Source organism: Aplidium turbinatum, chromosome 13, assembly GCF_918807975.1.
Source record: "Aplidium turbinatum chromosome 13, kaAplTurb1.1, whole genome shotgun sequence".
Classification (NCBI taxonomy): Eukaryota; Metazoa; Chordata; class Ascidiacea; order Aplousobranchia; family Polyclinidae; genus Aplidium; species Aplidium turbinatum.
In genome coordinates this window covers 14,217,230-14,242,911 of record NC_137484.1, presented here as the reverse complement: position 1 = coordinate 14,242,911, position 25,682 = coordinate 14,217,230, and the positions used below count along the sequence as shown (strand labels likewise).

Genomic DNA, 25,682 nt, shown 5'->3' with positions numbered 1-25,682 from the left:
CCTTGCAAGTCCTAACCGACCTAAGGCTGTAAATAGGATTTAGTTTGCAAAACAGAAAATGGTTTCCAATTATTTGCATGAATTAAAATGGAAGTGTAGGCAGAGAATCTTCGCCCTGTCACATCAAATGTCAGGCGTGTGGATCTGGACATTACTTAACGTGGGTTTACGTTATAGCCTACTTCCACCAGTCGAAACGCCATCTCTGTTGATGTACCTTGACACTTCAACTTCTATGGACTTGGAGTTACCCTATAAATTCACGACTCTGCTCATTTAGGAGTTACTTTATTTGATAAAACAAAAAAATAAGGTCAAATAATATGAGATGTTCTACTGGTGCAAATTAAGCTGAACATCTCATATTATTTAATTTAATGCCTGGTGAACAGCCTCATTCAATTTTCAAAATAAGGTCAAAAAAAGTTTGGTTTTTAGTCAAAAATGCCAGGCGAATGCAATATTTTTGACTTTTGTTTCTTCCAAACATGATTTTTTAAGATTTCGCGAATTCAAGTTTTCAAAATATTGTAAAAATGAACCGCTCAAACGTTTGCATGATTAATTTATAAATTCTTTTCTTTAAAGTTCTAAGATATTGTAGAGTTATAGCTTTTCCACAAAAGCATCGTAGGGCTTTACAAATCAATCACGCAGACGTTTGAACGGTGTCAAACCTTTTAAAACTTGGCTTCTTATTTCTGCCTCGCTCACGCGCCAGTTCGCCTTTACTGTTTTCTAGCTATCTGCTGTGTTTTGGCAATTGGTCTTGTGTAACTTATTTGTTTTCATTACTGATAGCCAGAAACAAAAACAAGTCGAACCGACATACGTGAAATATCGTGTCCAAAGATAGATAGCCTACATCAAACGTAGACTAAAGTTTGCAAGATTAAAACACAAATCCAGAAAAACAGAGATTCACCAAAGATTACCTCAGCTAACCTCTGACTAATCAAAACATGATTGCATTAAATTGTAAATAAAGTTTGCCATTTAGCCTATTAATGTTGACTTGATATTGATAATTTGAAAGCGGATTGTACCAGAGCAGTCGATCTTCAAACATTATTCACGTGTAAGATGTGTTGAGAACAAATACAGTACAAAGTGCAATCTCAACCCCACAAAAGTCATTGAGGTACGCAACATTTTACTAAAAACTCAGCAAACTTGTTCGCATTTTTCAGTTACAAGCGAGTGATTGGAGTAAACAAAAGTGGCAGTGGTGCGCTGTGCACTAGTGCGCAGGTTGAATTGTATGTTTTGCACTGGTACATTCCTGATTGTATTCAATTTGTGATGTTAAATATCATTTTCGTACTTTTAACGTGACGTCAAAATGAATCAAACAGGTGATTTGAGTTTGTTGTGCGCTGAGGTTTAGTGAATTTTGTTTGCTTCAACACTAGCGCTGTTGAAGCTGTAATCAATCAAATTACTCGGCTCTCAAAAACCTGTTGTTACACCAGGCAGCAACCTAAACAGCAAATCGTCATTTTGTACATTGATTCAACGTCTGTAGACGTGATTTGCAGTTTTGCTGACTTGCTGCCTGAAAAAATTATCAGTTGGGGCAACGCCTGTTCAGAGAGAATTGCGGTCGGTACAATTATTTTATTCTTTAATTTTGTATTAAAAACTTTAAAAACAAAGGAAGTGATGTACCCGTAACGTGATTGCCAGTTGCACCCAAATTCAAGCAACACTTTTGATTTTTACGATTCATGCAGGGATGAAACCAATTCCTAATTTAAAACAAATCTTCACTCAGCAGCTTTGCAGGTGCCCGTTCACAAACAAAACTATAATCGTGAAAGCGCGATATGAAAATATGCATCATCATAAACTTCTTGCGTGTAAAACTTACTTACAGCGATACTAAACGAACCCATGCAGAAATTCACATAAAAACGATGATGAAATACATTAAAACAAACACACAAACTTTGACAGTTTCTCCGATTGAGTAGCCTACCCAACTAGAAAAAAAACGTTATTAAATTGTTTTGATCAATGCAAAAAAGAACTTAGTGGCTGGGTATTCTAAGAACTACACGGTCATGGATGTTTTTTGTTTGTTTGTCGTATCCAGGTGTACGCCCGGTGATTGAAGATTTAGATAAGTGCACATAAAGGCAAAGTGCCAATCTTCGTGACCACGTTCAGGTATGCCTTTAAGTGTCGACACAGCCGCATGCTCTTGAACGGTGTCGAACCGGCTCCTTTTCGAACGTCGTTCCAGGGCTTTCACCATTCGGCTATGCAACCATTCGGCTATGCAGCCGAGTGGTGAATGACGTCATGGATGTCAAATGTCAATGGCCGTCATGGATGAAAAGGCTTAATTAGAGGAAAAGCAGCATCAGCAAATTCATTTTTCAAGCGATGGCAGACGAAAGTACATCAAGAATGTGGATAATGAACTGTCACAAATTCAGGTGTGCTTAAAATGTGTAAAATAATCGTGCACACTTGATCGACGTATACCATCAGGAGCATTGCAAGTGGAATTGCTTGGTGAGTGTATCGGTGCATTCAGTTGCACTGATGAGTTGAAAAATCGGTTTGAATTCGTTTTGTTCAGTTTTGCAAATTCTAAGCTGGTTTTGGGCTACAAGCAAAGGTTTAAGCTATTGAGAAGGAATTCTCAGTATACGCTATCCTAGACATGATATACAACTACTATTCTATTATTCGTTCCAGCCAAACTTTACGCATGAAAAAAAAAATTTTTGGATCAAATGCCTTTGGTAGGGAGTTTCGAATTCCTTTTAAAATTATTGGCTCGAATGACATTTAGCTTTAAAACAAAAAGCGACATCAAAAACAAAGCTGATGAAGTTGTTTGTTCTTCGCACCACAGTTTGTACTTTTTATAAACTAGGATTTCATTGCCATTGTAAATCGTTCAAATTCCGTGAGACGAATGCAACCCATCAACCACATAAATCCGACCATGATTTGCAACTTTTTGACATCTGAAAACATCAAATACACATTCCTATTTCCAGGCGTATGTGCATCAACCATAGGACTTGTAAACTTAATTTTTTGGATAAGTGGAAATTCGACAACAGCATAGGGCACGTCTCCCACCCCCAGAAAATGCGAACGATTTGAAACAAAAACGAACAAGTTCTTTTAACGCATGCAGCAAATATACATTGCATAAATATAATTCAGTAGCCACAAAATGCATCAGTGCTACTTGGTTACTTGGTTGAACGTCTGCAGACGTTGAATCGATGTAACAATGATGGATTTTGTATGGGGCGTTCATTTAATCAAAAATTGCACCAAAGCTTACAAGCATGTTTACAACGATGAATGCGCTCAAGTTTTAATCGGCACAATGATGGCAGAGCGCATGCGAAGTACTATCAAATCAGTTGAATACAACAGGGCTGCCAGTGTGAAAGCTTACAAAGTTATCAAAGCATTCGTTCTCTGCTCAGCTGCAGTTGTTTAAAAACACTTCTGGTTTTTTAATCAAAAAATAAAAAGACCAAAATGCAGATAATAAACTCACGTTCAGCAAACATTTCGAAAACTAAACTGTGTTCATCTTCGTTTTGTTAGGAATACATTACAGGATTAGACGCAGTGCCTTCAATACATTTTTAACTTAACCTTCTAAAAGAGCAATGCAATCAGTAGTTTGAATAGAGAACAACTTTGTACGTTACAGGAGTTGGTAACAATTTTGAAGGTAACCAGAAAATGCTTAAAAGAAAAATTGAAAAGGCTGCAGAGAAAACGCTTGGCCTCAAAACTTCTGGTTTTAGATGTTAGTTCTGACATGGAAACGCGATTCACAGAACGTAAAATAAACTTTTTAAATTTGACGCATAAAGGAAAACCGGTCGTTTTCGCGTCTGCAGACATTGAATCGATGTGAAAAGGACTGTTTTTCAACGCGTTTGAGGTTCAGATTTTGGAGTCACTGAATCTTCAGTTTCCATGGCCTCAGTATTGTGGTCGCTTTTTTCCTCAGCGGGATCGACTTGCTTTGTCGATGCTGTGGTTCTTTGCGGCAGCGAAGAAAGATACGGGTCAGTGAACACAGGAGAGGAAACGTCACAAAGCATTGATGACGTATCAGCTGCAAAAGGCGAAGATGGAGAAACGTCACTTGGAGCATTTTCACTTTTCTTCTTGTCCTCATCTCCGGATGCATCGACGTTAGCTTGGTGAGACAAAGAAGAAGAGGAAGCAGGTGTAATTGATACGGACTGAGTAACAGAAGGAGCAGGTTCTGCGCTAGTTGGTATCGGCGTGGGAAAACCAGGGCTTGAACAAGCTGCTGGTGCTGCTGTGGAAGGTGATGCTTGCTGCTTTGTGACTTCTTCTTGCTCATTGGGACTTTTTTCCACATTTTGTTTCGTATCCTCTCGTTCTTTTGGACTCTTTGCTGAAACTTCCTCCCCAGGTTTATCCACATTAGTGGCTTTAACCTCAGGAGATGGTACGAGTACATCATCGGATGAAGTTTGAGAAAGTTTACCCGATAGTTCAGGAGCTGGAGAAAAATCTGAGCCATTTTGTGTTTTAGAATCAACTTCTGATATTTTCTTTTCAGATTCAGCGGTTTCTTTCCGCGTTTTATCAATTTCTGATATTTTACTTTCAGATTCAGCGTTTATTTTCTGTTTTTTATCAATTTCTGATATTTTACTTTCAGATTCAGCGTTTTTTTTCTGCTTTTTATCAATTTCTGATATTTTACTTTCAAATTCAGCGGTTTCTTTCTGCGTTTTATCAATTTCTGATATTTTACTTTCAGATTCAGCGGTTATTTTCTGCTTTTTATCAATTTCTGATATTTTACTTTCAGATTCAGCGGTTTCTTTTTGCGTTTTATCAATGTCTGATATTTTACTTTCAGATTCAGCGGTTTCTTTCTGCGTTTTATCAACTTCTGATATTTTATTTTCAGCTTTAGTGGTTTCTTTTTGCGTTTTTTTGTCATCGTTGGCACTATCAACAACTGCTTTTACTTCGCAAGATACTTCACTTTCAGCTTGACTGTCTTCCGGCATAGTTTCAGTTCGAAAACTTTTTTCAGTGTCTGTCGTCGATGTCGCGGCTGCTTTACCAGAAGACGAAATGGAAGAAGATGTGGCGTCAGTTGCAATGGAGACCGAATCGCTATCGGCAGGTTTAGTTTTCGCCTTTAAAAGTCGCTCTCCGATCGCGCTAACCTTGGAGCCAGAAGAGTGGGCTTTGCTTTCTTGTGAACTACCAGTGGGCTTGTTTGGACTCTTGGAAGATGTCTTATCAACGTTTGCGAACGTTGTGGTGGGAATTTTGTTACTATCCGTTGTACTTGTGGTAGTCGGAGACGAAACGCTGTCGAGAATACTTTTCAATGAGGCAATACTTGGCGTGTCCACTGGTGGAGTTGGCTGAGCATCGGTGGATGGGATATCACTTGTTTTGTGAACTTTCAAAAATATGTCATCAATTAATTTCGAAGGCACAACTTTGGTAGGTGCCACATTAGAGGCTGTAGACACGCTTGGGGATGTTGATCTGAGCGGTAAATTTTTAATTTTAGCCTCACTAGCGAGCACAGACACTACGGAGAAAGGGCGAATAGCACTCGAGGTTTTACTGACGTTAGCATCGGGTGGAGTTTCTGGTGAAACCGATTTCGCAATCGTTGAAGCAGATGAGGTTGTATCTGTCTCGGTCTGCGTCACAACCGCCTCTGACGTCACAGTTTTCTTACCAGAGTCGGCTTCAGCTTCTGGAGACTGAGGTGACATTAACTCAGCGGCGGGGTCGCTAACTTCCTTGTGAACGGTCTCATCGATTACCATCATGTCGGTATCGCTATGATCGTCGTCGTCTTCATCAATCATGGGAACGTCTTTTGGGTCAGGTTTAGACTCAGCAGAAGGTTTAGGGATTGACTTTGACTCCATCGTTTTCGGAGGTGATGTAGGAGTGGGTGGAACTTGGATTTTTTGGCCGTTTGGTGCAGTCGCACCCCGGTCTCGGGTCTGGGAACATGTCGGCATATGTTTCGGCCAGTGCAGCTGCTGGCAAGGATAATCACAGTAGCTTGTATTCCAGCAGCAGTAGAATATCGCCTCCTTGCCACAATTGGCGCACCATTGCTTCTTTTTTGCTTCTTCAACCGCCTTTCCCTTTTCAGCGTCATTTTTCCGTTTGGCAACGTCGATGAAAAGCAGTTTTTCATTTTCTAAGCTTTGACGAATTTCCGCAATCGTTAGATCTGCAAATAAAAAACAATAACGAGAATAATTAAACCAGACCAGCAACAACCCAGATAGACGATTCTAAAACACAACTCTGCACAAAAATTTATAGCTCGAGACAAACTTCACCACAAAAATCGACGTGAATGTTCCGCATTTTGGTACAACATTTCTTTAGGCGCGTTTCACGGTAAAACAAACTATGCGGAAAGAGCAGCTTTTGCTAGCCCGAAGTGAAATTTCCTTTATTCGCGATGAAAAACGTAACTTTGGTCAGTTTTAAAGTTTTTAGCATGTTAATAATTGTCTTAACGCATTGCGTTGTTAACTTTTCCACAAAGAGTATGTTTCTATTCTACAAAACGCAACATAACTCTTTGAAAAGCCAAAAAAATTAGTTATTAAAATTTTGAACAACATACAAACTGGGAAACCAGTCAGCTCCAGATGCAAACATAAACAGCAAAAAAGTTTCGACGCACCGTGATTATGCTGCAGTTCGGCCATCTCCTGCTGATGCATCCACTTGAGTTGTTCCAGCTCTAGCCTCATTTTCGACACTTGGTGGCTGGCACTGACGTCAGCAGATCCCACAAAAGCTGCGGGCGGGTTGCCGCCATGTTGCGTGGACTGGAACATGACCACCATGTCCTCGTAGACGTCAGCAAGCACTTCCTGCATGTTCTGCATCACCCTGTTAATGTTAGAGACAGTGACGAAAGTAAGAATCTTTCCATTTTATAGCTAAATGGAACTTTTTAACTTTAAAAGGTATTCAAGGCACATTATTATAACTGTATTACTATGACAGTAGTCCTCGCTTATTAAGCTCCATTTTGTTAGGTCCGAAGTTACTGAATGTATAGAAGTGACAGAGAAACGCCCCCGCTTAGTAGGCTAACATTAACTCAGCCCCGCTTAATAAGCCCAGAATTGTCCGGTCTAGAGGTGGGGCTAATAAGTGGGGATTATAGTCGAAGTAAAAAAGTAGTTAACTTGTAAGCTACAGCTACACAACATTGGGAAGTGTAAAACAGTTTTTGTCATGCCAGTTCCAATCAAACATGCCTCAAGGGATCTCTTACTTATCACTATATTTCTTTAACTTCTGCATTGGAAGGTCAATCGCAGGGACCTTGGCCTGGACGTTTGAATCACTAACGGGTGCAGCTTGGCTGGCAGGTGGATCGATGCTCACTTTGACACTGAGCGCCGGTGGATCTGTGGACGACAGTTCGAGTTTTAAAACCCGTGATGAGACGATAAAGAAAATTCGAATTTTACAAGATTCCAAAACTCGAGAATTTCTTAATGTATAGTTTCGAAATGATGCATGTTGAGATATAGATGGACGTGTCGGCTTTTCCGCCAACACACTTCAAAATCAAATCATTTGCGAAATACAAAATTTGTACCCATGTAGAAATTTTAACATGGTTTACATATTGACGGTGGGAAATAATGCCTAAAGATTTAATTCAAATCAACAGGACATTGGAAATTGTGAAAAAAGAGCAGTGATGAGACATTTAATAGAGTAAGCAAGTGGGCGCAGTCAAAAATACATTTATTGAGCAATGAGCATTGGATTTCTTCATGAGAACGTTTAGCTAGGCAGTATTTACCGGTTTCCGTAGTTGCAGTTGATGGCTTATGTTTGGGGATGGTGAATGATGATAATTTCTTAGCAGCAGTTGCAACAGGCGGTTTAACCTTTGAAATACAATGAATGGTGTGGATTAGTTGGTGCACATTCCAACTTTTACTTTTTTATGTTAAAATATACCGTTTTACATCGTTCTAACGTTTGGTTTCAACGATATAAAAAGGGAAAGTTATTGGAGATATGTTAAACAACAAAAAATAAAGGTAAAACTTTCTTGCAAAACCATACACCTGTTAGTGATCACATACCACGGGCTGGAGAATGCTTTTAGGCTTCCCCTGCACCATCCCTTGCTTTCTCGTCATCACTTTTCTGGCCAACAACTTTGCGGCAGACTTTAAATCGGGTTTTTCTAGGAAAAGCAGGTGGGATATGAATACGGAAATCTCTACTGGCAAGTTTTTCAAAATTGTTATTATGACAAAACTAAGCAGAAAAATTTACTTAGAACGTATCAATGAGTCGGCGGCAAAGAGTAACGTTACTTATACAAGTTTACTTGTTACAGTTTTTACCGTCGATAATACCAACAAGCAATATCGCTGGCCACGCAGTAAACTCAAACAGCAAGCATGAAATAATGAACAGGACAATATTCCATATTCACCTTGATCGTCGTCGTGGCGGGTTTTCATGATGGTTATTGAGCTTTGGGGTTTCTTGGTCGTGGAAGCCTGATATGTGTGGCAAAAATTACGATTTTGTTACTTACAACCTTAACAAATCTATAATCCGGAAATGTTTGGATGCAACGCCATGGTGATTTTCGGCATGGCTGACAATTAGAAGGTTGGAGGCCGAAAGCTGCCACAGCAACCCGGGAAGGGAGAAGCAGATGGACAATGAAGTGAAGAGATTAAAACAGAACTGATAATTGGATTCGAAAAAAAAAAATGAGACAGACTAGAAAACGTAGCGACAGCACAACCTCAATAAAGCCGCAAAAATGCAAGTATTGTATTTCAATTCTACATGTTTACTTCCATTTTGCAGGACAAAAACGATAAAATTTTAGATACTGAGCTTATGATTTAAAATGCTTTTGTGAAACACAAATGCCAAACCTCCAAAGGATGAACTTTCTTGAGAAGGTTACCAGCAGACAATGAAAGGTTGCCAGCCTTGATGGGTTTTGACGAAGAATTATCAGGCTGCCTTTTCGTCTTGTCGTCACCCCTGCAAAGATGGGAGTTTTATTTCAGCATTGAAAAGCAAATTTTACAATTGGGACAGATATCTTCATGATCTGCATTAAGTCAATGACGCATCCATCAGCAAAGATAGGGAAACAGATCAATAATTTATATGTGGGTAAACCTAAGTTAAACCACTGAAAGAATATTTTCTGCTTTTGTGTGTTATATTTTTGTGTAATTAATTGATTATGAAACTAATGCCAAGTTAAATCGAAAAATTTATATATATCCGAAGTTAAGGTGCCTACATACCGCAGAACGATAAAAGGTATCGTTTCTTAGTTTTTCTTCAGCGATATCACACCAACGATACGTACAAATTGTATTTTTTCTTTTCTTTGAAAGAAGATTGGATCTTTCCAGCAGCTTTCTGTGACGTGGGGTTAGCTCGGTCAGACTTTGCCGCGCTCGCTGACGTATCGACTTTACGGAGTTTATTGCTTGACGCAGCAGCCTGAGGGGAATCACCCGGAAGCTTGCGCTTGATTCCTAAGCTTGCCATTGAGCGAGAAACGGTTGCTTTCTTGGGCGAATCTGTTTCCTTAATCAACAATATGGACTTGGTCTTGGTGCCAGTTTTAAGGGGGACTTCTATACGCTTTTTCACTTTAATCAAGCCTTTCTCAACCAGTCCAGAAAGGGGCGTATCCTGAAATTGCAAAAATGCGAGTTGAGGTGGTTGGTATTCACATTACACCTAGTCGTTGCCACATAGAAACAGTGCTAACATATGCTGCAAAAATAAGTTCATCTTGGTTAGATTAGTGTAAAACTTTAACATAAGTCTTTAATGAATGCTTTATACCAAGTTTGTGTTAGTTTTGTATATCAACGTAAATTTATGCTACCTTTTTCTTAGATGCATTTTCATTCCCCGGTTCATCAATGACAAGCTTTTGGCTAGCTTCTGTCAAATTTGAGCCTGAAATTCCCAATTATAAACTTTACACTTAGTATTTTAATAATATGGCAAGACGCCATAGAAAATTTCATGCACAGTTGTTTAGTTTTACGTGTTTACAATGGACAAGTATTTGCAACAAAACTTTTCTTTTGCCTGCACTTCCTGCCACCAAAATCTGATGCAAAAACAGCCATTTTTGCTGATTGGATAACTGCACCGAACAAAGTACGATTTAAAAACGGTTTGCCTTTGGTTGCGCTCACACTAGCAGGGAGTGCCACGTAGCCAAAGTGGAGATACAAAGACTCTAACAACACGATTCAGACATACCAGATAACATTTTACATGACTGTTCATTGAAGCTATGCGTTTTCACAAGGCACTTGCCTTTCTCGGTTGGCTTTTCGGTTTTCTCGTCAACCTTTTTCGAACCCAGTCCCTTTCCTTCTGTTTGTAATAATAGTATCATGTTGAGCTGACATTGCCAACGCGTCATACCGCTTGTTAAACCATCCAACCAAAGCATAATTATAAATTAACCAAGTGATTTGGAGCATTTAGTTTCACTCACAATACTTGCGTTCATAAAAGATCATAACAGAATCAATTAATAAATTAGTTGATTTTAAGCTTACGTCCACTAGTGAAAAAGTGTATAACAAAAGACACGGTTTCGTTTCTAAAGTGCGGGTCTAACTGTCCTCAACAATATAATTATACATTGATTGTCATAAACATAAAAAATATAACAAACGTAAAAGAGCTAACGTCTTCTTGGGTTGGTGTGACCATGCTAACACGTCACGTGAACCCAGAAGAGAATAACTTGACATTTGCATTTGTCATTACGATTGTTTTACTACCCCGTCATCTGAGAAATGAGATGTAAAACAAAAAGAAAAATTAGGACGGTCGCCTAAAAAAATAAGCCCTTTAACTGCTTTGCTCAATGCAACCCTTTCACACGTCACCAATTCTCTTATCTAGACAGACTGACAGTGCGATGTGCAATTCGCACACAAATGGACACAGCACTGAAAGCAGGTTAAGCAACTTCATGGCTAAGTTTGGAATACGTTCATGCACCGCGTACCTTTGTCAGGAGTGGACTTGTCTGTGGCGACTGACTCGCTTTCAGATTCAAAGCTAGAATCGGAGTCAAAGGTCGAGTCGTCGCTTTCCTGCTAATGGGAAATAATCTTTGATAGAGTCGTTTGTTATTATTTGATTCTAGCACAGCACAAGTTATCGATGCACGTCGTATTTCGCCCATACCAGCTGACAAAAATTGCCGTTTTGACACCGTTTCAAGGTAGCCAGGCCGATAACCTCCATTTTGTCGCCGAGATCAGTTTCTACTTCTAAAGCATGACTTGCAAAAATTCAATTCCAACGTATCTTTTCATGTAATTTAGAGATAAAAGAACTAATCAAATTTAAGTTGTTTTAAGAAAAAAAATGTAGGAAGAACTTGCGTTGCTTAATTTGTACGAACACCAAACACGTGAAGCTAAACATTCAAAGTAAATCCATCAACCACACTCACGCTTTCCACAGTATCTCGGAGCGAGGCTTTACAAGACTCAATTGTTTTTTCCAACAGAGCAAGCGAAGCCTTCTTCTTCGGCGTGTACGGCCGGCAACCTTTCTGGGGATGAGCGCCACTAGTGGTAACAACTTTTGACTTTTTCGGAGGGACACTAACTGTTGTCAAGTTCACATTTGTGGCTACAACATAAAGAGCAACGTCTGATTAAAAATCGCAATAATAAATTTGTATCATCAAAATTTGGTATTTCACGTCGTTCGATCGGATGATTTATATTGGCAGGTGTGTGAACCGTCAACAATTGACGTGTTGCTGCTTTACTTGCTTAAGAAGCGGGTGGATTTTCCAACTATTGCTAGAAAAGTAAATAATTCTGACGAAGGTCCTCCCTTTTACTAAGTAAAAACAATCGACATTTAATAGACATAAAAAAGATTTATTTCCAGCAATGATTTCTATCAATGTAAGTTCAGATCGATTTGCCAGGACAATTTTCATCTGGTTAAATTGTTACCCTGTCGTACCATTTTAAACACGTAAACTATCCAAAAAAATGAAAGTTAGAAAATGAGAGTTTTTATAATGAAAAAAATCATACCTTGTTGCTGATTTTGTTTGAGAATTATTAAAATAAAGTTCAACCAGCCTCATGTTTAAAAAGAATATATATTTCGCTACATAATGAGCATCTTCAGTTCTTATTCAAATAGAATCACTTGTTGCTGATGTTATAAATTCATATCTTGTTATAACTGTTGTTGAACTTGTTATTATATCTTCTGCATTACAGAAAAAGCTAAAGTTGATATCTACTGGATTTCTTACCTATCTTTAAGACACGATCACCTAAAGCGGATTTTACTGATGAGTTTGTTTTTTCTTTCTCTTCTTCGAGCATTTCTTTTTTGACTGTGATCTAAAAAATAGCAGATTTGTCAAGGCGTTAACCATATTTTGTCATAACTTATGCACATGTAATATTAAAAGGTTAATTTGTAAAAAAATTCAATAACCTTGAAAGTTTGAAGTCCATTGAGCAAAACAATTTTAAACAAGACACGCAATGAATAAGAAAACACTCCTCGTCATACAAACACCAGTAAGACATGTGTATGACTATCTAGCAGAAACAACCTTTTTTGTAAGCAAACTAACCGATGAGGCAGATACGGGCAGCCCTTGACTGGTCGACAACTTCGCATGGACTTTTGTTCCTGAAACACAGACCGCGTGGTATTTTTCGCAGATATGAAGCGATTTTACAGCATACCACGTCACGTCTTGCAAAGCTATTTGGTTATTCTTTGTAGCGTGACGACATGAATTACCTCGCAAGCGCATACAGCATTTACGAACAGTTTTTGATCTAGATTCTACAGTAAAATAAATTCAGTCTTTCTACTTCTGCAATTTCACACTTGTGTCCGTTTATGGTTACGTAACAGCAAATCATCTGTTACAATTGATGAAAAAAGGAAGACTAAAGAAAACATAGGAAGACACTGTGCAGGATGACTTGAAAAAAAGAAATTTGGAGATGCCAATGATAGTGAGTAATGGAGAGTCACTGCAGACAACTGGTCGACCCTGATGTTTCGGGATGAAGACCAGGCTTCTTTGAAGCAAAATGGAGAGAGAATTGCGTTATTTTCACATTTGATACACTCCTTAGAATCTAGACGTTGAAAACTCAGTGTAAGTGCAGCAGGGTGTCACGTTTACACTTCGATTAAGCAACAACATGACAATGACATGACATCAGGTGAAATGTTTTGATACATCACACGCGTGCTCATACCGGTAGGTTTTCTGCACATATCCAGATGGGTGAGCGGGGTCCGGGGAGGGTTGTATTCGAAGGTTCCAGTTTTTCGAATAACGTTATCAATGTAACACTGCATCTCTTGTAACGCATTATCGAGCCCACCTAAGAAGCAAGTTGACTGGCTGTTACTTTTGCACCGGGTATGTTAACTTTATTGGTGATAAAATAGAGGCTGCTTTCTATTCAAACCACATGTCAACTAGGCGACTACTAGAAGTGGCGAAACTTGAGATTCGCCCAGTTTCGGTGACAAAACATTTCCTTGCTTGTTGTTGAAAATCTTAACAACGCTTCAAAAATTTATAAACTTTTATTATGAAGTTGATTGTTAATCACGGAAATATCATTAAGCTTGAAACACGTTTACAATTACTGATTTACTGTTTTCTCATTATCAAAGTAGGCAACACATGTTTAAAAATCGTACAAAATACATTACAAACCAAGCAAAAAGTTCAGAAAAGACTACTTATTGTGGAGGAAAATTTAAACTTCAACCGTCCAATTTTACCTTTTGCACCAGGGCCTCTCCCCTTTTTCTTATTCTTGACCGGATGAGGCATCTCTTTCGACATGAGATAACATCCGGATACAGCGACCCAAGCGCGATCGTGCTGGCCGAAAAACCTGACGTCAACTGCTCCTTTTTCTATTCGCAAAGCCTGTACAAGAAAGCGAGGATACTTTGAGCAGCTGTGAATTTGAACCACAACGAAACAAAGGCTGCAATAGAATCGACTCGTTGAGATGGAAAGCAGTATTGAATGGAAAGATCGATGACTTCACATACAAAGTAGGCTACTCAAGAGTCAACTGCATGTAAAGGTGGTCCAATACTTGATTCAAGTGTTGGTATGAGAAGATAAGTTTCTCGTACTAAGCCCTCAGGACTAACAAGAGTAAGGTGGCCACCACTTCCTTGAACGATGTTCTTATTGTTTTGATTCTTTCGGCCGCCTTTCCTTCAGCAATTATGCCCACCCAATTTATTATACCCTGGGTACCTGGGTAGAGGTGAGCAGTGTTTTTTAACAACTAGCTGAAGCCGGGAGTCGAACCAGGTTCACATTATTGGAAAGCCAACGCCTTATCCGTTGCGCCATCCCACCGCCCTCAACTGTATGGCCCTAAAATTAATACAAAACAAGACTCATTCATAGCTTGTCACGTCAGTGTCGAAGCCAGGTATATGAGCTTGTTTGTAACGCTTTTTTATGTCGTTGTCGTCACAGAAAGGGCTAAGGGAGCAGTTGGTGAGGATGTGCTTTATTGTCTGATTGTCTAAACAAGGTTAACATACTTTAGCAGGCCAGTGAGGAAATCCTTGTAATTTAGCCCACACAAGAATGTGAATATCTTTGCACGGCTCACAAAACCACTTTTCACGTTTCCGGCAAGCATTCAGGTAACATTCCGGACAAACTTCTATCTCGTTCATCTAAATAGACAAAAACATTGATCTTATCGACGTCAAAAGGCAAAGATTTACAGAATGTACATCAATATGAGTGACCTATCTTCATATAAATACTTTATTAATGTATAAACAAACAATGATTGTTCTATACCTCGTGTTGAGCTATTTTAGTTATAGTTTTTGCAATCTGAGTGAGCTTGGTGTTGTGGCCATTATATATGATGCAATTGTGCTGTATCCATTTGACATCAGCAATGAAGGCCTGCAATAAATAATACCAACTGAATATATGGAATGAAAAACAGCAATAAAGCGACCTGTTTTAAACAGTCAAGTGTAAGATAAAAACAAAAGTCACAATGCTGATATATAGAGTGTATGACATATATTGATTGTACTAATGTACTATTCAGTTTTTATTGAAAACGTACGGTTCAAATAACTTTATGTTAACGGTCATTATGTTCAGAAAAAAGTGGAAGAAAAATTAAACATTTTCTGATTGAACTCTTTCAATTTTTTCATTAACACTTTAGGTTTTTCAGCAAATATACGGTCACAAAAATGAAGTTGATAAATACTAATTACATTATCAACAACCAAAAATTTATAGTTTCACTATCACAACCTCAGTGCATCCATATGTTCTCTTTTTGATGTTCTTTTCTAACGTACTAATGTCCATAGGATGAAACACATATCCAAGATAATCTGGAAATTCCTTGGTGTTGACAGGCTCAAGGAAAGGTTCACACTGAAAATATATGGTTAATTTTAAGTAAAATTACAAATATGCAACGACAACTTACAAACTTTCTGGCACCAAGATCGAACCAGTAACAATTTAAAGATACGATTAGTTTAAATTGTTTTAAATAAAAATTACGTGGTTTAAATGGTACATACTTAATGTTTTGTCATAATATTTGATACTGTGTTAAAGTAACGGAGTATATGATTATATATATATATTTTAAATAAAAATTATGAGGTTTAAATGGTACACACTTAATGTTTTGTCATAATATTTGATACTGCGTTAAAGTAACGGAGTATATGATTATATATATATATTTTAAATAAAAATTATGATGTTTAAATGGTACATACTTAATGTTTTGTCATAATATTTGATACTGTGTTAAAGCAACGGAGTATATGATTATATATATATATTTTAAATAAAAATTATGAGGTTTAAATGGTACACACTTAATGTTTTGTCATAATATTTGATACTGCGTTAAAGTAACGGAGTATATGATTATATACAGGGTCATCAATATTTAGCGTTACAATCTATTTCATCCATCGAGGTTCTGGCTAAAGAGTCGAGAGTGTCGTATGGGACCATGTCAACTTTACTCCAAAAGGACCTGAAGATGTCTCCATTCAAGCATGCCAAGAAACAACAACTTTCTGCTCAAGTTGTTGATAAACAACTCCAAAGATCCTAGATTCTTCTTTCCTGCATTCAGGATGGCATGCTACCAATCTCGTTTTCAGTGATGAGAAGAAATTTGATGTTGAACATCACTTTAACACCCAAAACGATCGGGTTTGGTCGAGAGATGGGGATGAAGCATCTCAAGTGGTGACAAGGAAACCATGTGCCGCCTCAGTGATGGTCTGGGCAGCCGTGACAGAGTCCGGTAAAAGACCCCTCTTTTTTGTTGACCAGGGGGTGAAATTGAACCAGCAAAACTATCGAGATGACATCCTCATTGGCGCATTGTTGCACTGGGCCCAGAAGCACTTCAAAAAACGTCCCTGGTCTTTTCAGCAGGACTCTACACCATCACATGGGGCTAAAAAGATTCAGGAGTGGCTTTCCGAGAATGTCCCGCAGTTCATTCCCAAAGAGGAATGGCCCCCATCTTCCCCCGATCTGAATCTCCTTGGTCATACCTTGAGAGCAAGGTCTCGGCCACTCACCATCAAAGTTTGGAAGCTCTGAAGGTGAAACTGCAGAAGGAGTGGGCCAAAGTCCCTCAGAAAGTAATTCGTGACACATGCAAGGCTTTTCCTAAACGTCTTCAACTAGTTATTGACGCAAATGGAGGACATATTGAATAATATTTTGTGTATTAACTCTCTATTGCTTTTTCCACAATAATACATTTGCAAAAATTCTAAATTTTCTTTCATTTCATAAATCCAACCAATTTAAGTTGTAACGATAAATACTGATGACCCTGTATATATTTTTTAAATAAAAATTATGATGTTTAAATGGTACACACTTAATGTTTTGTTATAATATTTAACACTGTGTTAAAGTAACGGAGTATATGATCATATATATATTTTTTAAATAAAAATTATGAGGTTTAAATGGTACACACTTAATGTTTTGTCATAATATTTGATACTGTGTTAAAGTAACGGAGTATATGATTATATAATTACTTTTTAAATAAACATTATGAGGTTTAAATGGTACATACTTAATGTTTTGTCATAATATTTGATACTGTGTTAAAGTAACGGAGTATATGATTATATAATTATTTTTTAAATAAAAATTATGAGGTTTAAATGGTATATACTTAATGTTTTGTCATAATATTTGATACTGTGTTAAAGTAACGGAGTATATGATTATATAATTATTTTTTAAATAAAAATTATGAGGTTTAAATGGTACATACTTAATGTTTTGTCATAATATTTGATACTGTGTTAAAGTAACGGAGTATATGATATATATATACATAAAACACACATTAATACAACTCACGCAAATAACTCAAAACTTGTTCGACGACTTACCCCAGTTGTTTTCATTCTTTGCAAAGCATAGCGTAAATGCAGAGCGAGTTGATCAATGCTAAGCTGGGCCATTGCTCGTGATTGGGTTTCTTTGCATTCAGCAACCATGATTTTCTCACATTCAGGACAATACCAGTCTCCTTCTGGTTCCTGCAATGAAAAAATGGTATCTATTGCAAAAAAAAAATCGTAGTGCTAAAGAAAGATTAAACTATATATATATAATATAGTTTCGGGAGAGAGTTTGCTTTTTTATACCAAAGACAGGCAAGACACAACAATACCACAGGGTTGAGCATTACAACAGTATATATTTTTTACATATTTACAAAATAGTTTAACATTCAAACGTTTTCGGCTTAACCTAAGCCCTCATCAGGAATCTGAAAATACTGATAAAATGCAATAAATTTCAACTTCTTGAAGGTAACTAGCTAACCGCTGCGTATTTCTTGATGCTTACAATTAGTTAGCTAGTTACCTTCAAGAAGTTGAAATTTATTGCATTTTATCAATATTTTCAGATTCCTGATGAGGGCTTCAAAGGTTAAGCCGAAAACGTTTGAATGTTAAACTATTTTGTAAATATGTAAAAAATATATACTGTTGTAATGCTCAACCCTGTGGTATTGTTGTGTCTTGCCTGTCTTTGATATATATATAATTTCTCAGTTTTTTTTTCCGGTTCTAGTTCTGATGCATTGTATTTAGTTTGCATAGGATCCTTGTTTTTTTGTTTACAAGAATAAACATTCAAAAAGTTAATTAATCAAAAATCCAATAACTGGTGAGCTACTCAATGCGTCGGTCACCATGTATAGCCCTTCAAACAGACCAACTTTTATATTTCCTCCATTGTTTAAATTGCTTCGACTGCATGTGATAGCAATTGTAAAATTATACTTTTAGTGATTAGCCTACCAAATATAAAGTGGAACAAATTGCGTACTAGTACACGTTATGTTTTGATTTATATTAACTAAAACCAATACACTGAAATTGAGATGATCCAAAATTCAGCAATATAACAATATAACATGTAGAATATGTCAAAGAAATGCACTCACTGAATCCATATTCAAGCATTTAGCATGCACTACTCGAGGGCACAATTCACAGCATAAAACCTCTCCTTCTTTGTGACATATCCAACAATAGAAATCATTCTTATCATGCTGAAAGAATTTTGAATCAAAAATTATTTCAAAGGTAAGGCTTGTTCAAATTGGCCACAATAAACTGAAATAGGGCAGTAATTAGGTTAATCTTCGAGAACTGGCTCAAATCAAAGTATTCATTTTTTTTAAAAAGAAAAAAAATATGTATACACTTTATTTACAAAAGTTGAAATGGTTTTGTTGTAACCCTCATGAGCTTGACTTATGTAGGCTAATCAATAATTTTTTATGAACATGACTCAAGACTACCCAGTTTAAATTGTATCATGTGCCCTGTCATACACATAAATTTTAGTTTGTTTTATGTTCAGTTAACAAAACAAAATTACTTTTATTTTACATTTGAAACAAAATGAAATAGGCTACTTCATACTTCACTGAAAAAACTTAATTTCAATAAAACAAAACCAAGATAACCAATTTTGCATCGGACCAAAATCCAGCAAACTGTTTGTGATTGATGAATAGCCTAGTTAGTAGTTAGTCTACATTGCAAATATCATCTTATTTTAATATGTCATTCTCAATTTTATGAACACAAAATGCATTTCATTTCCAATTCGGAGCATTTTCAGTTTCAAGTAGCCTATATAAGTAATGGAAAGTAGTAAAAACGGTAGGTTATTATCGTAAGTTCAAATAAAAACAATAAGAACATATATATATATAATCTTTAAATTTGCAAACAAGAAAAATAAACTTCCACGACCCACATACATCTTCAAGTTCAATTGTGAGTTAATTGAAAGTCATATGTTGTTACAATGATTCAGCACAATATTTTTTTTCTATATTATACACATTACACAACTTTGGAATCCACATGGTCTTCATGAATGATAAACCACAATTACACTTTGGAAAATAGGTAAATTATTACATAATAAACTCACTTCTCTTTCATCTATTGGTGGAGGCGGACGCTTTTTCTTAGATTTTATCAGAGCTGGACTGAGTTGACTTGCAGACGACTCTTCTTTTAAAGACTTAGGGGAACGAGATGAAGAACGAGAATGATAGGAGTGTGCAATGGGCGAAGGATCTAAATCACCTTTAATTCTTACTGAACCATCAGATGTTTCCATCAGTTCAATCGGCGATGTCTGTTCGAAGTTTTCACTCAAAGGAGTCAAGCTTCTAATGGGAGAATTAAGAAAATCCTCCTTATGCAATGGGGTTCTTGTTTGAATTTCTGCAGGTTTATTAGGAGTTTCAGTGGTCTCTGCAACCTTTGTGTTTTCTACTTCCATTGTGGATGTGAGTGGTTCTTTTGGTAAAGACTTATCATCACCAGATGGAACAACATCCATAGAGATTTCAGGTGTATCAGCAGGTTTTGTTTCCTTAGCAAAGCTTGGGTTCTCTTTCTTGTCTGCATTGCTCTCATTTGACTCTGACACATCCATTGTATGTTCAGGCAGTTCAGCCTGTTTTTGTGTTTGATTATCACTGGTAGCATTTTGACTAACCAAAGAAACAGGGGAGGCTGGTGTATGTTCAAGATTTTTTGGAAGCGGTGGGCTGTCTGCTGAAGTTGTTTCCATTGCTGACTGCTGTCAATCAAATGATGAAAAAGACAAAGTGGTGATAGTAATTGGTGAGTAGTAGAAACTTATTTAGGAAGATATACAAATCATGAGAATTAATTACCGTACTTTTAACCAGAAGATATCCATATCTAAAAACAAAAATTTCTGAGTTTATTATATACAGTATATTTATCATTACTGTTAATATCTTTAACTGATTGCCAAAAACAAGCATTGACAGTTCTTACATACAAAAACAACTTCTTGAACTCAAATTTTAAACTTTTTAACAATTGTCTAACTCTGTAATATATTTCATAGACTGTTAACTTTGAACTGTGTTATACATGTCATTAAAAAATCATATTTCAATATAAAGTTATAGGTCTACCTGTACATTTACACACTTTTAAATAGCCACTGACATTGTTGTTTACTTATGATTGCATAATACCAGCCTACTATTTCGCAACTTTTGTTTTCACAAAAATTGAAAACTTGTTTTTTTGTTCTGTTGTTTTTATTAGGCCTAAATCCAATAATAATAGCATTTGTATAGCAGCACATTCATAGTGCAAACTATGGTCTTGGGAGGATGCAACCTAATTACCACCGTCATTCTGGCAGAATAGTTTTTCCGCTTTCCGCCTAAAAAAGTCATCCGTGAATAAGTGCGAGGCATAAAATGCGACCTGACATAGCTTCGAAAAACCTTAAATAAAACAATAACTCGCAACACGTGCCACTTAAATTTTACATGCATCGGATTCAGTATTAAATTACCTTTCCAGGGATGTGCACCAATAGGTGGGCATTTGGAAGGAACTCCCAGCAGAACGCTTCAAAGATGGAGGATATATTTACGATAAACATTAAAACAATACGATGTTTGCATAATGGACACCACTTCAAACATCTTCAAATAGAACTTTAATCCGCAACACGTGCCACTTAAATTTTGCATGCATCGGATTTAGTATTGAATTACCTTTCCAGGGATGTGCATCAATAGGTGGGCATTTGGAAGGAACTCCCAGCAGAACGCTCCAAAGATGGAGGATATATTTACGATAAACATTAAAATAATACGATTTTTGCATAATAGACACCACTTCAAACATCTTCGAATAGAACTATAATCCGCAACACGTGCCACTTAAATTTTGCATGCATCGGATTCAGTATTAAATTACCTTTCCAGGGATGTGCACCAATAGGTGGGCATTTGGAAGGAACTCCCAGCAGAACGCTTCAAAGATGGAGGATATATTTACGATAAACATTAAAACAATACGATGTTTGCATAATGGACACCACTTCAAACATCTTCAAATAGAACTTTAATCCGCAACACGTGCCACTTAAATTTTGCATGCATCGGATTTAGTATTAAATTGCCTTTCCAGGGATGTGCATCAATAGGTGGGCATTTGGAAGGAACTCCCAGCAGAACGCTCCAAAGATGGAGGATATATTTACGATAAACATTAAAATAATACGATTTTTGCATAATAGACACCACTTCAAACATCTTCGAATAGAACTATAATCCGTAACACGTGCCACTTAAATTTTGCATGCATCGGATTCAGTATTAAATTACCTTTCCAGGGATGTGCACCAATAGGTGGGCATTTGGAAGGAACTCCCAGCAGAACGCTTCAAAGATGGAGGATATATTTACGATAAACATTAAAATAATATGATTTTTGCATAATTGACACCTCTTCAAACATCTTGAAATAAAACTTTAATCCGCAACACGTGCCACTTAAATTTTGCATGCATCGGATTTAGTATTGAATTAACTTTCCAGGGATGTGCATCAATAGGTGGGCATTTGGAAGGAACTCCCAGCAGAACGCTCCAAAGATGGAGGATATATTTACGATAAACATTAAAATAATACGATTTTTGCATAATAGACACCACTTCAAACATCTTGAAATAAAACTTTAATCTGCAACACGTGCCACTTAAATTTTGCATGCATCGGATTTAGTATTAAATTACCTTTCCAGGGATGTGCACCAATAGGTGGGCATTTGGAAGGAACTCCCAGCAGAACGCTTCAAAGATGGAGGATATATTTACGATAAACATTAAAATAATATGATTTTTGCATAATTGACACCACTTCAAACATCTTGAAATAAAACTTTAATCCGCAACACGTGCCACTTAAATTTTTCATGCATCGGATTTAGTATTAAATTACCTTTCCAGGGATGTGCATCAATAGGTGGGCATTTGGAAGGAACTCCCAGCAGAACGCTCCAAAGATGGAGGATATATTTACGATAAACATTAAAATTATACGATTTTTGCATAATAGACACCACTTCAAACATCTTCAAATAGAACTATAATCCGCAACACGTGCCACTTAAATTTTGCATGCATCGGATTTAGTATTGAATTACCTTTCCAGGGATGTGCATCAATAGGTGGGCATTTGGAAGGAACTCCCAGCAGAACGCTTCAAAGATGGAGGATATATTTACGATAAACATTAAAATAATACGATTTTTGCATAATAGACACCACTTCAAACATCTTCGAATAGAACTTTAATCCGCAACACGTGCCACTTAAATTTTGCATGCATCGGATTCAGTATTAAATTACCTTTCCAGGGATGTGCATCAATAGGTGGGCATTTGGAAGGAACTCCCAGCAGAACGCTTCAAAGATGGAGGATATATTTACGATAAACATTAAAATAATACGATTTTTGCATAATTGTCACCACTTCAAACATCTTGAAATAAAACTTTAATCCGCAACACGTGCCACTTAAATTTTGCATGCATCGGATTTAGTATTGAATTACCTTTCCAGGGATGTGCATCAATAGGTGGGCATTTGGAAGGAACTCCCAGCAGAACGCTCCAAAGATGGAGGATATATTTACGATAAACATTAAAATAATACGATTTTTGCATAATTGACACCACTTCAAACATCTTCAAATAGAACTATAATCCGCAACACGTGCCACTTAAATTTTGCATGCATCGGATTTAGTATTGAATTACCTTTCCAGGGATGTGCACCAATAGGTGGGCATTTGGAAGGAACTCCCAGCAGAACGCTTCAAAGATGGAGGATATATTTACGATAAACATTAAAATAATATGATTTTTGCATAATTGACACCACTTCAAACATCTTGAAATAAAACTTTAATCCGCAACACGTGCCACTTAAATTTTTCATGCATCGGATTTAGTATTAAATTACCTTTCCAGGGATGTGCATCAATAGGTGGGCATTTCGAAGGAACTCCCAGCAGAACGCTCCAAAGATGGAGGATATATTTACGATAAACATTAAAATAATACGATTTTTGCATAATAGACACCACTTCAAACATCTTTGAATAGAACTATAATCCGCAACACGTGCCACTTAAATTTTGCATGCATCGGATTTAGTATTGAATTACCTTTCCAGGGATGTGCATCAATAGGTGGGCATTTGGAAGGAACTCCCAGCAGAACGCTTCAAAGATGGAGGATATATTTACGATAAACATTAAAATAATACGATTATTGCATAATAGACACCACTTCAAACATCTTCGAATAGAACTATAATCCGCAACACGTGCCACTTAAATTTTGCATGCATCGGATTCAGTATTGAATTACCTTTCCAGGGATGTGCACCAATAGGTGGGCATTTGGAAGGAACTCCCAGCAGAACGCTTCAAAGATGGAGGATATATTTACGATAAACATTAAAATAATACGATTTTTGCATAATTGTCACCACTTCAAACATCTTGAAATAAAACTTTAATCCGCAACACGTGCCACTTAAATTTTGCATGCATCGGATTTAGTATTGAATTACCTTTCCAGGGATGTGCATCAATAGGTGGGCATTTGGAAGGAACTCCCAGCAGAACGCTCCAAAGATGGAGGATATATTTACGATAAACATTAAAATAATACGATTTTTGCATAATTGACACCACTTCAAACATCTTCAAATAGAACTATAATCCGCAACACGTGCCACTTAAATTTTGCATGCATCGGATTTAGTATTGAATTACCTTTCCAGGGATGTGCACCAATAGGTGGGCATTTGGAAGGAACTCCCAGCAGAACGCTTCAAAGATGGAGGATATATTTACGATAAACATTAAAATAATATGATTTTTGCATAATTGACACCACTTCAAACATCTTGAAATAAAACTTTAATCCGCAACACGTGCCACTTAAATTTTTCATGCATCGGATTTAGTATTAAATTACCTTTCCAGGGATGTGCATCAATAGGTGGGCATTTCGAAGGAACTCCCAGCAGAACGCTCCAAAGATGGAGGATATATTTACGATAAACATTAAAATAATACGATTTTTGCATAATAGACACCACTTCAAACATCTTTGAATAGAACTATAATCCGCAACACGTGCCACTTAAATTTTGCATGCATCGGATTTAGTATTGAATTACCTTTCCAGGGATGTGCATCAATAGGTGGGCATTTGGAAGGAACTCCCAGCAGAACGCTTCAAAGATGGAGGATATATTTACGATAAACATTAAAATAATACGATTATTGCATAATAGACACCACTTCAAACATCTTCGAATAGAACTATAATCCGCAACACGTGCCACTTAAATTTTGCATGCATCGGATTCAGTATTGAATTACCTTTCCAGGGATGTGCACCAATAGGTGGGCATTTGGAAGGAACTCCCAGCAGAACGCTTCAAAGATGGAGGATATATTTACGATAAACATTAAAATAATATGATTTTGCATAATAGACATCTCTTCAAACATCTTGAAATAAAACTTTAATCCGTAACACGTGCCACTTAAATTTTGCATGCATCGGATTCAGTATTAAATTACCTTTCCAGGGATGTGCACCAATAGGTGGGCATTTGGAAGGAACTCCCAGCAGAACGCTTCAAAGATGGAGGATATATTTACGATAAACATTAAAATAATATGATTTTTGCATAATTGACACCTCTTCAAACATCTTGAAATAAAACTTTAATCCGCAACACGTGCCACTTAAATTTTGCATGCATCGGATTTAGTATTGAATTAACTTTCCAGGGATGTGCATCAATAGGTGGGCATTTGGAAGGAACTCCCAGCAGAACGCTCCAAAGATGGAGGATATATTTACGATAAACATTAAAATAATACGATTTTTGCATAATAGACACCACTTCAAACATCTTGAAATAAAACTTTAATCTGCAACACGTGCCACTTAAATTTTGCATGCATCGGATTTAGTATTAAATTACCTTTCCAGGGATGTGCACCAATAGGTGGGCATTTGGAAGGAACTCCCAGCAGAACGCTTCAAAGATGGAGGATATATTTACGATAAACATTAAAATAATATGATTTTTGCATAATTGACACCACTTC

General features: G+C 37.0%; 1 protein-coding gene across 1 annotated transcript; it reads right to left on the bottom strand.

Annotated features, from left to right (window-relative positions):
* Window positions 1–284: 284 nt before the first annotated feature.
* On the bottom strand, window positions 285–20,278 carry LOC145781670 (uncharacterized). Its single transcript, XM_082593345.1, has 22 exons — window positions 19,628–20,278; window positions 18,624–18,731; window positions 17,557–17,706; window positions 15,413–15,538; window positions 14,936–15,046; window positions 14,668–14,805; window positions 13,879–14,029; window positions 13,341–13,469; window positions 12,698–12,756; window positions 12,368–12,458; window positions 11,540–11,721; window positions 11,087–11,177; window positions 10,381–10,440; window positions 9,938–10,011; window positions 9,407–9,738; window positions 8,958–9,069; window positions 8,501–8,567; window positions 8,142–8,245; window positions 7,853–7,940; window positions 7,313–7,448; window positions 6,710–6,921; window positions 285–6,244 (listed from the first exon to the last, which is right to left on the bottom strand). Exons 1-22 carry the CDS (start codon window positions 20,276–20,278, stop codon window positions 3,915–3,917), a joined length of 5,502 nt encoding a protein of 1,833 aa, XP_082449471.1. The 3' UTR covers window positions 285–3,914.
* Between the last annotated feature and the right edge of the window lie 5,404 nt (window positions 20,279–25,682).

Bases quoted from the DNA above. Each gene is read 5' to 3' on its own strand.
- LOC145781670 (XM_082593345.1), bottom strand. From the start codon at position 20,278: ATGGAAACAACTTCAGCAGACAGCCCACCGCTTCCAAAAAATCTTGAA. The intron at 9,070-9,406 runs GTACGTATCGTT...CCATCTTTGCAG, and splicing joins GAAAAGAAAAAATACAATTT to GGGTGACGACAAGACGAAAA. The intron at 6,245-6,709 runs GTGCGTCGAAAC...TTTTATTTGCAG, and splicing joins CGAACTGCAGCATAATCACG to ATCTAACGATTGCGGAAATT.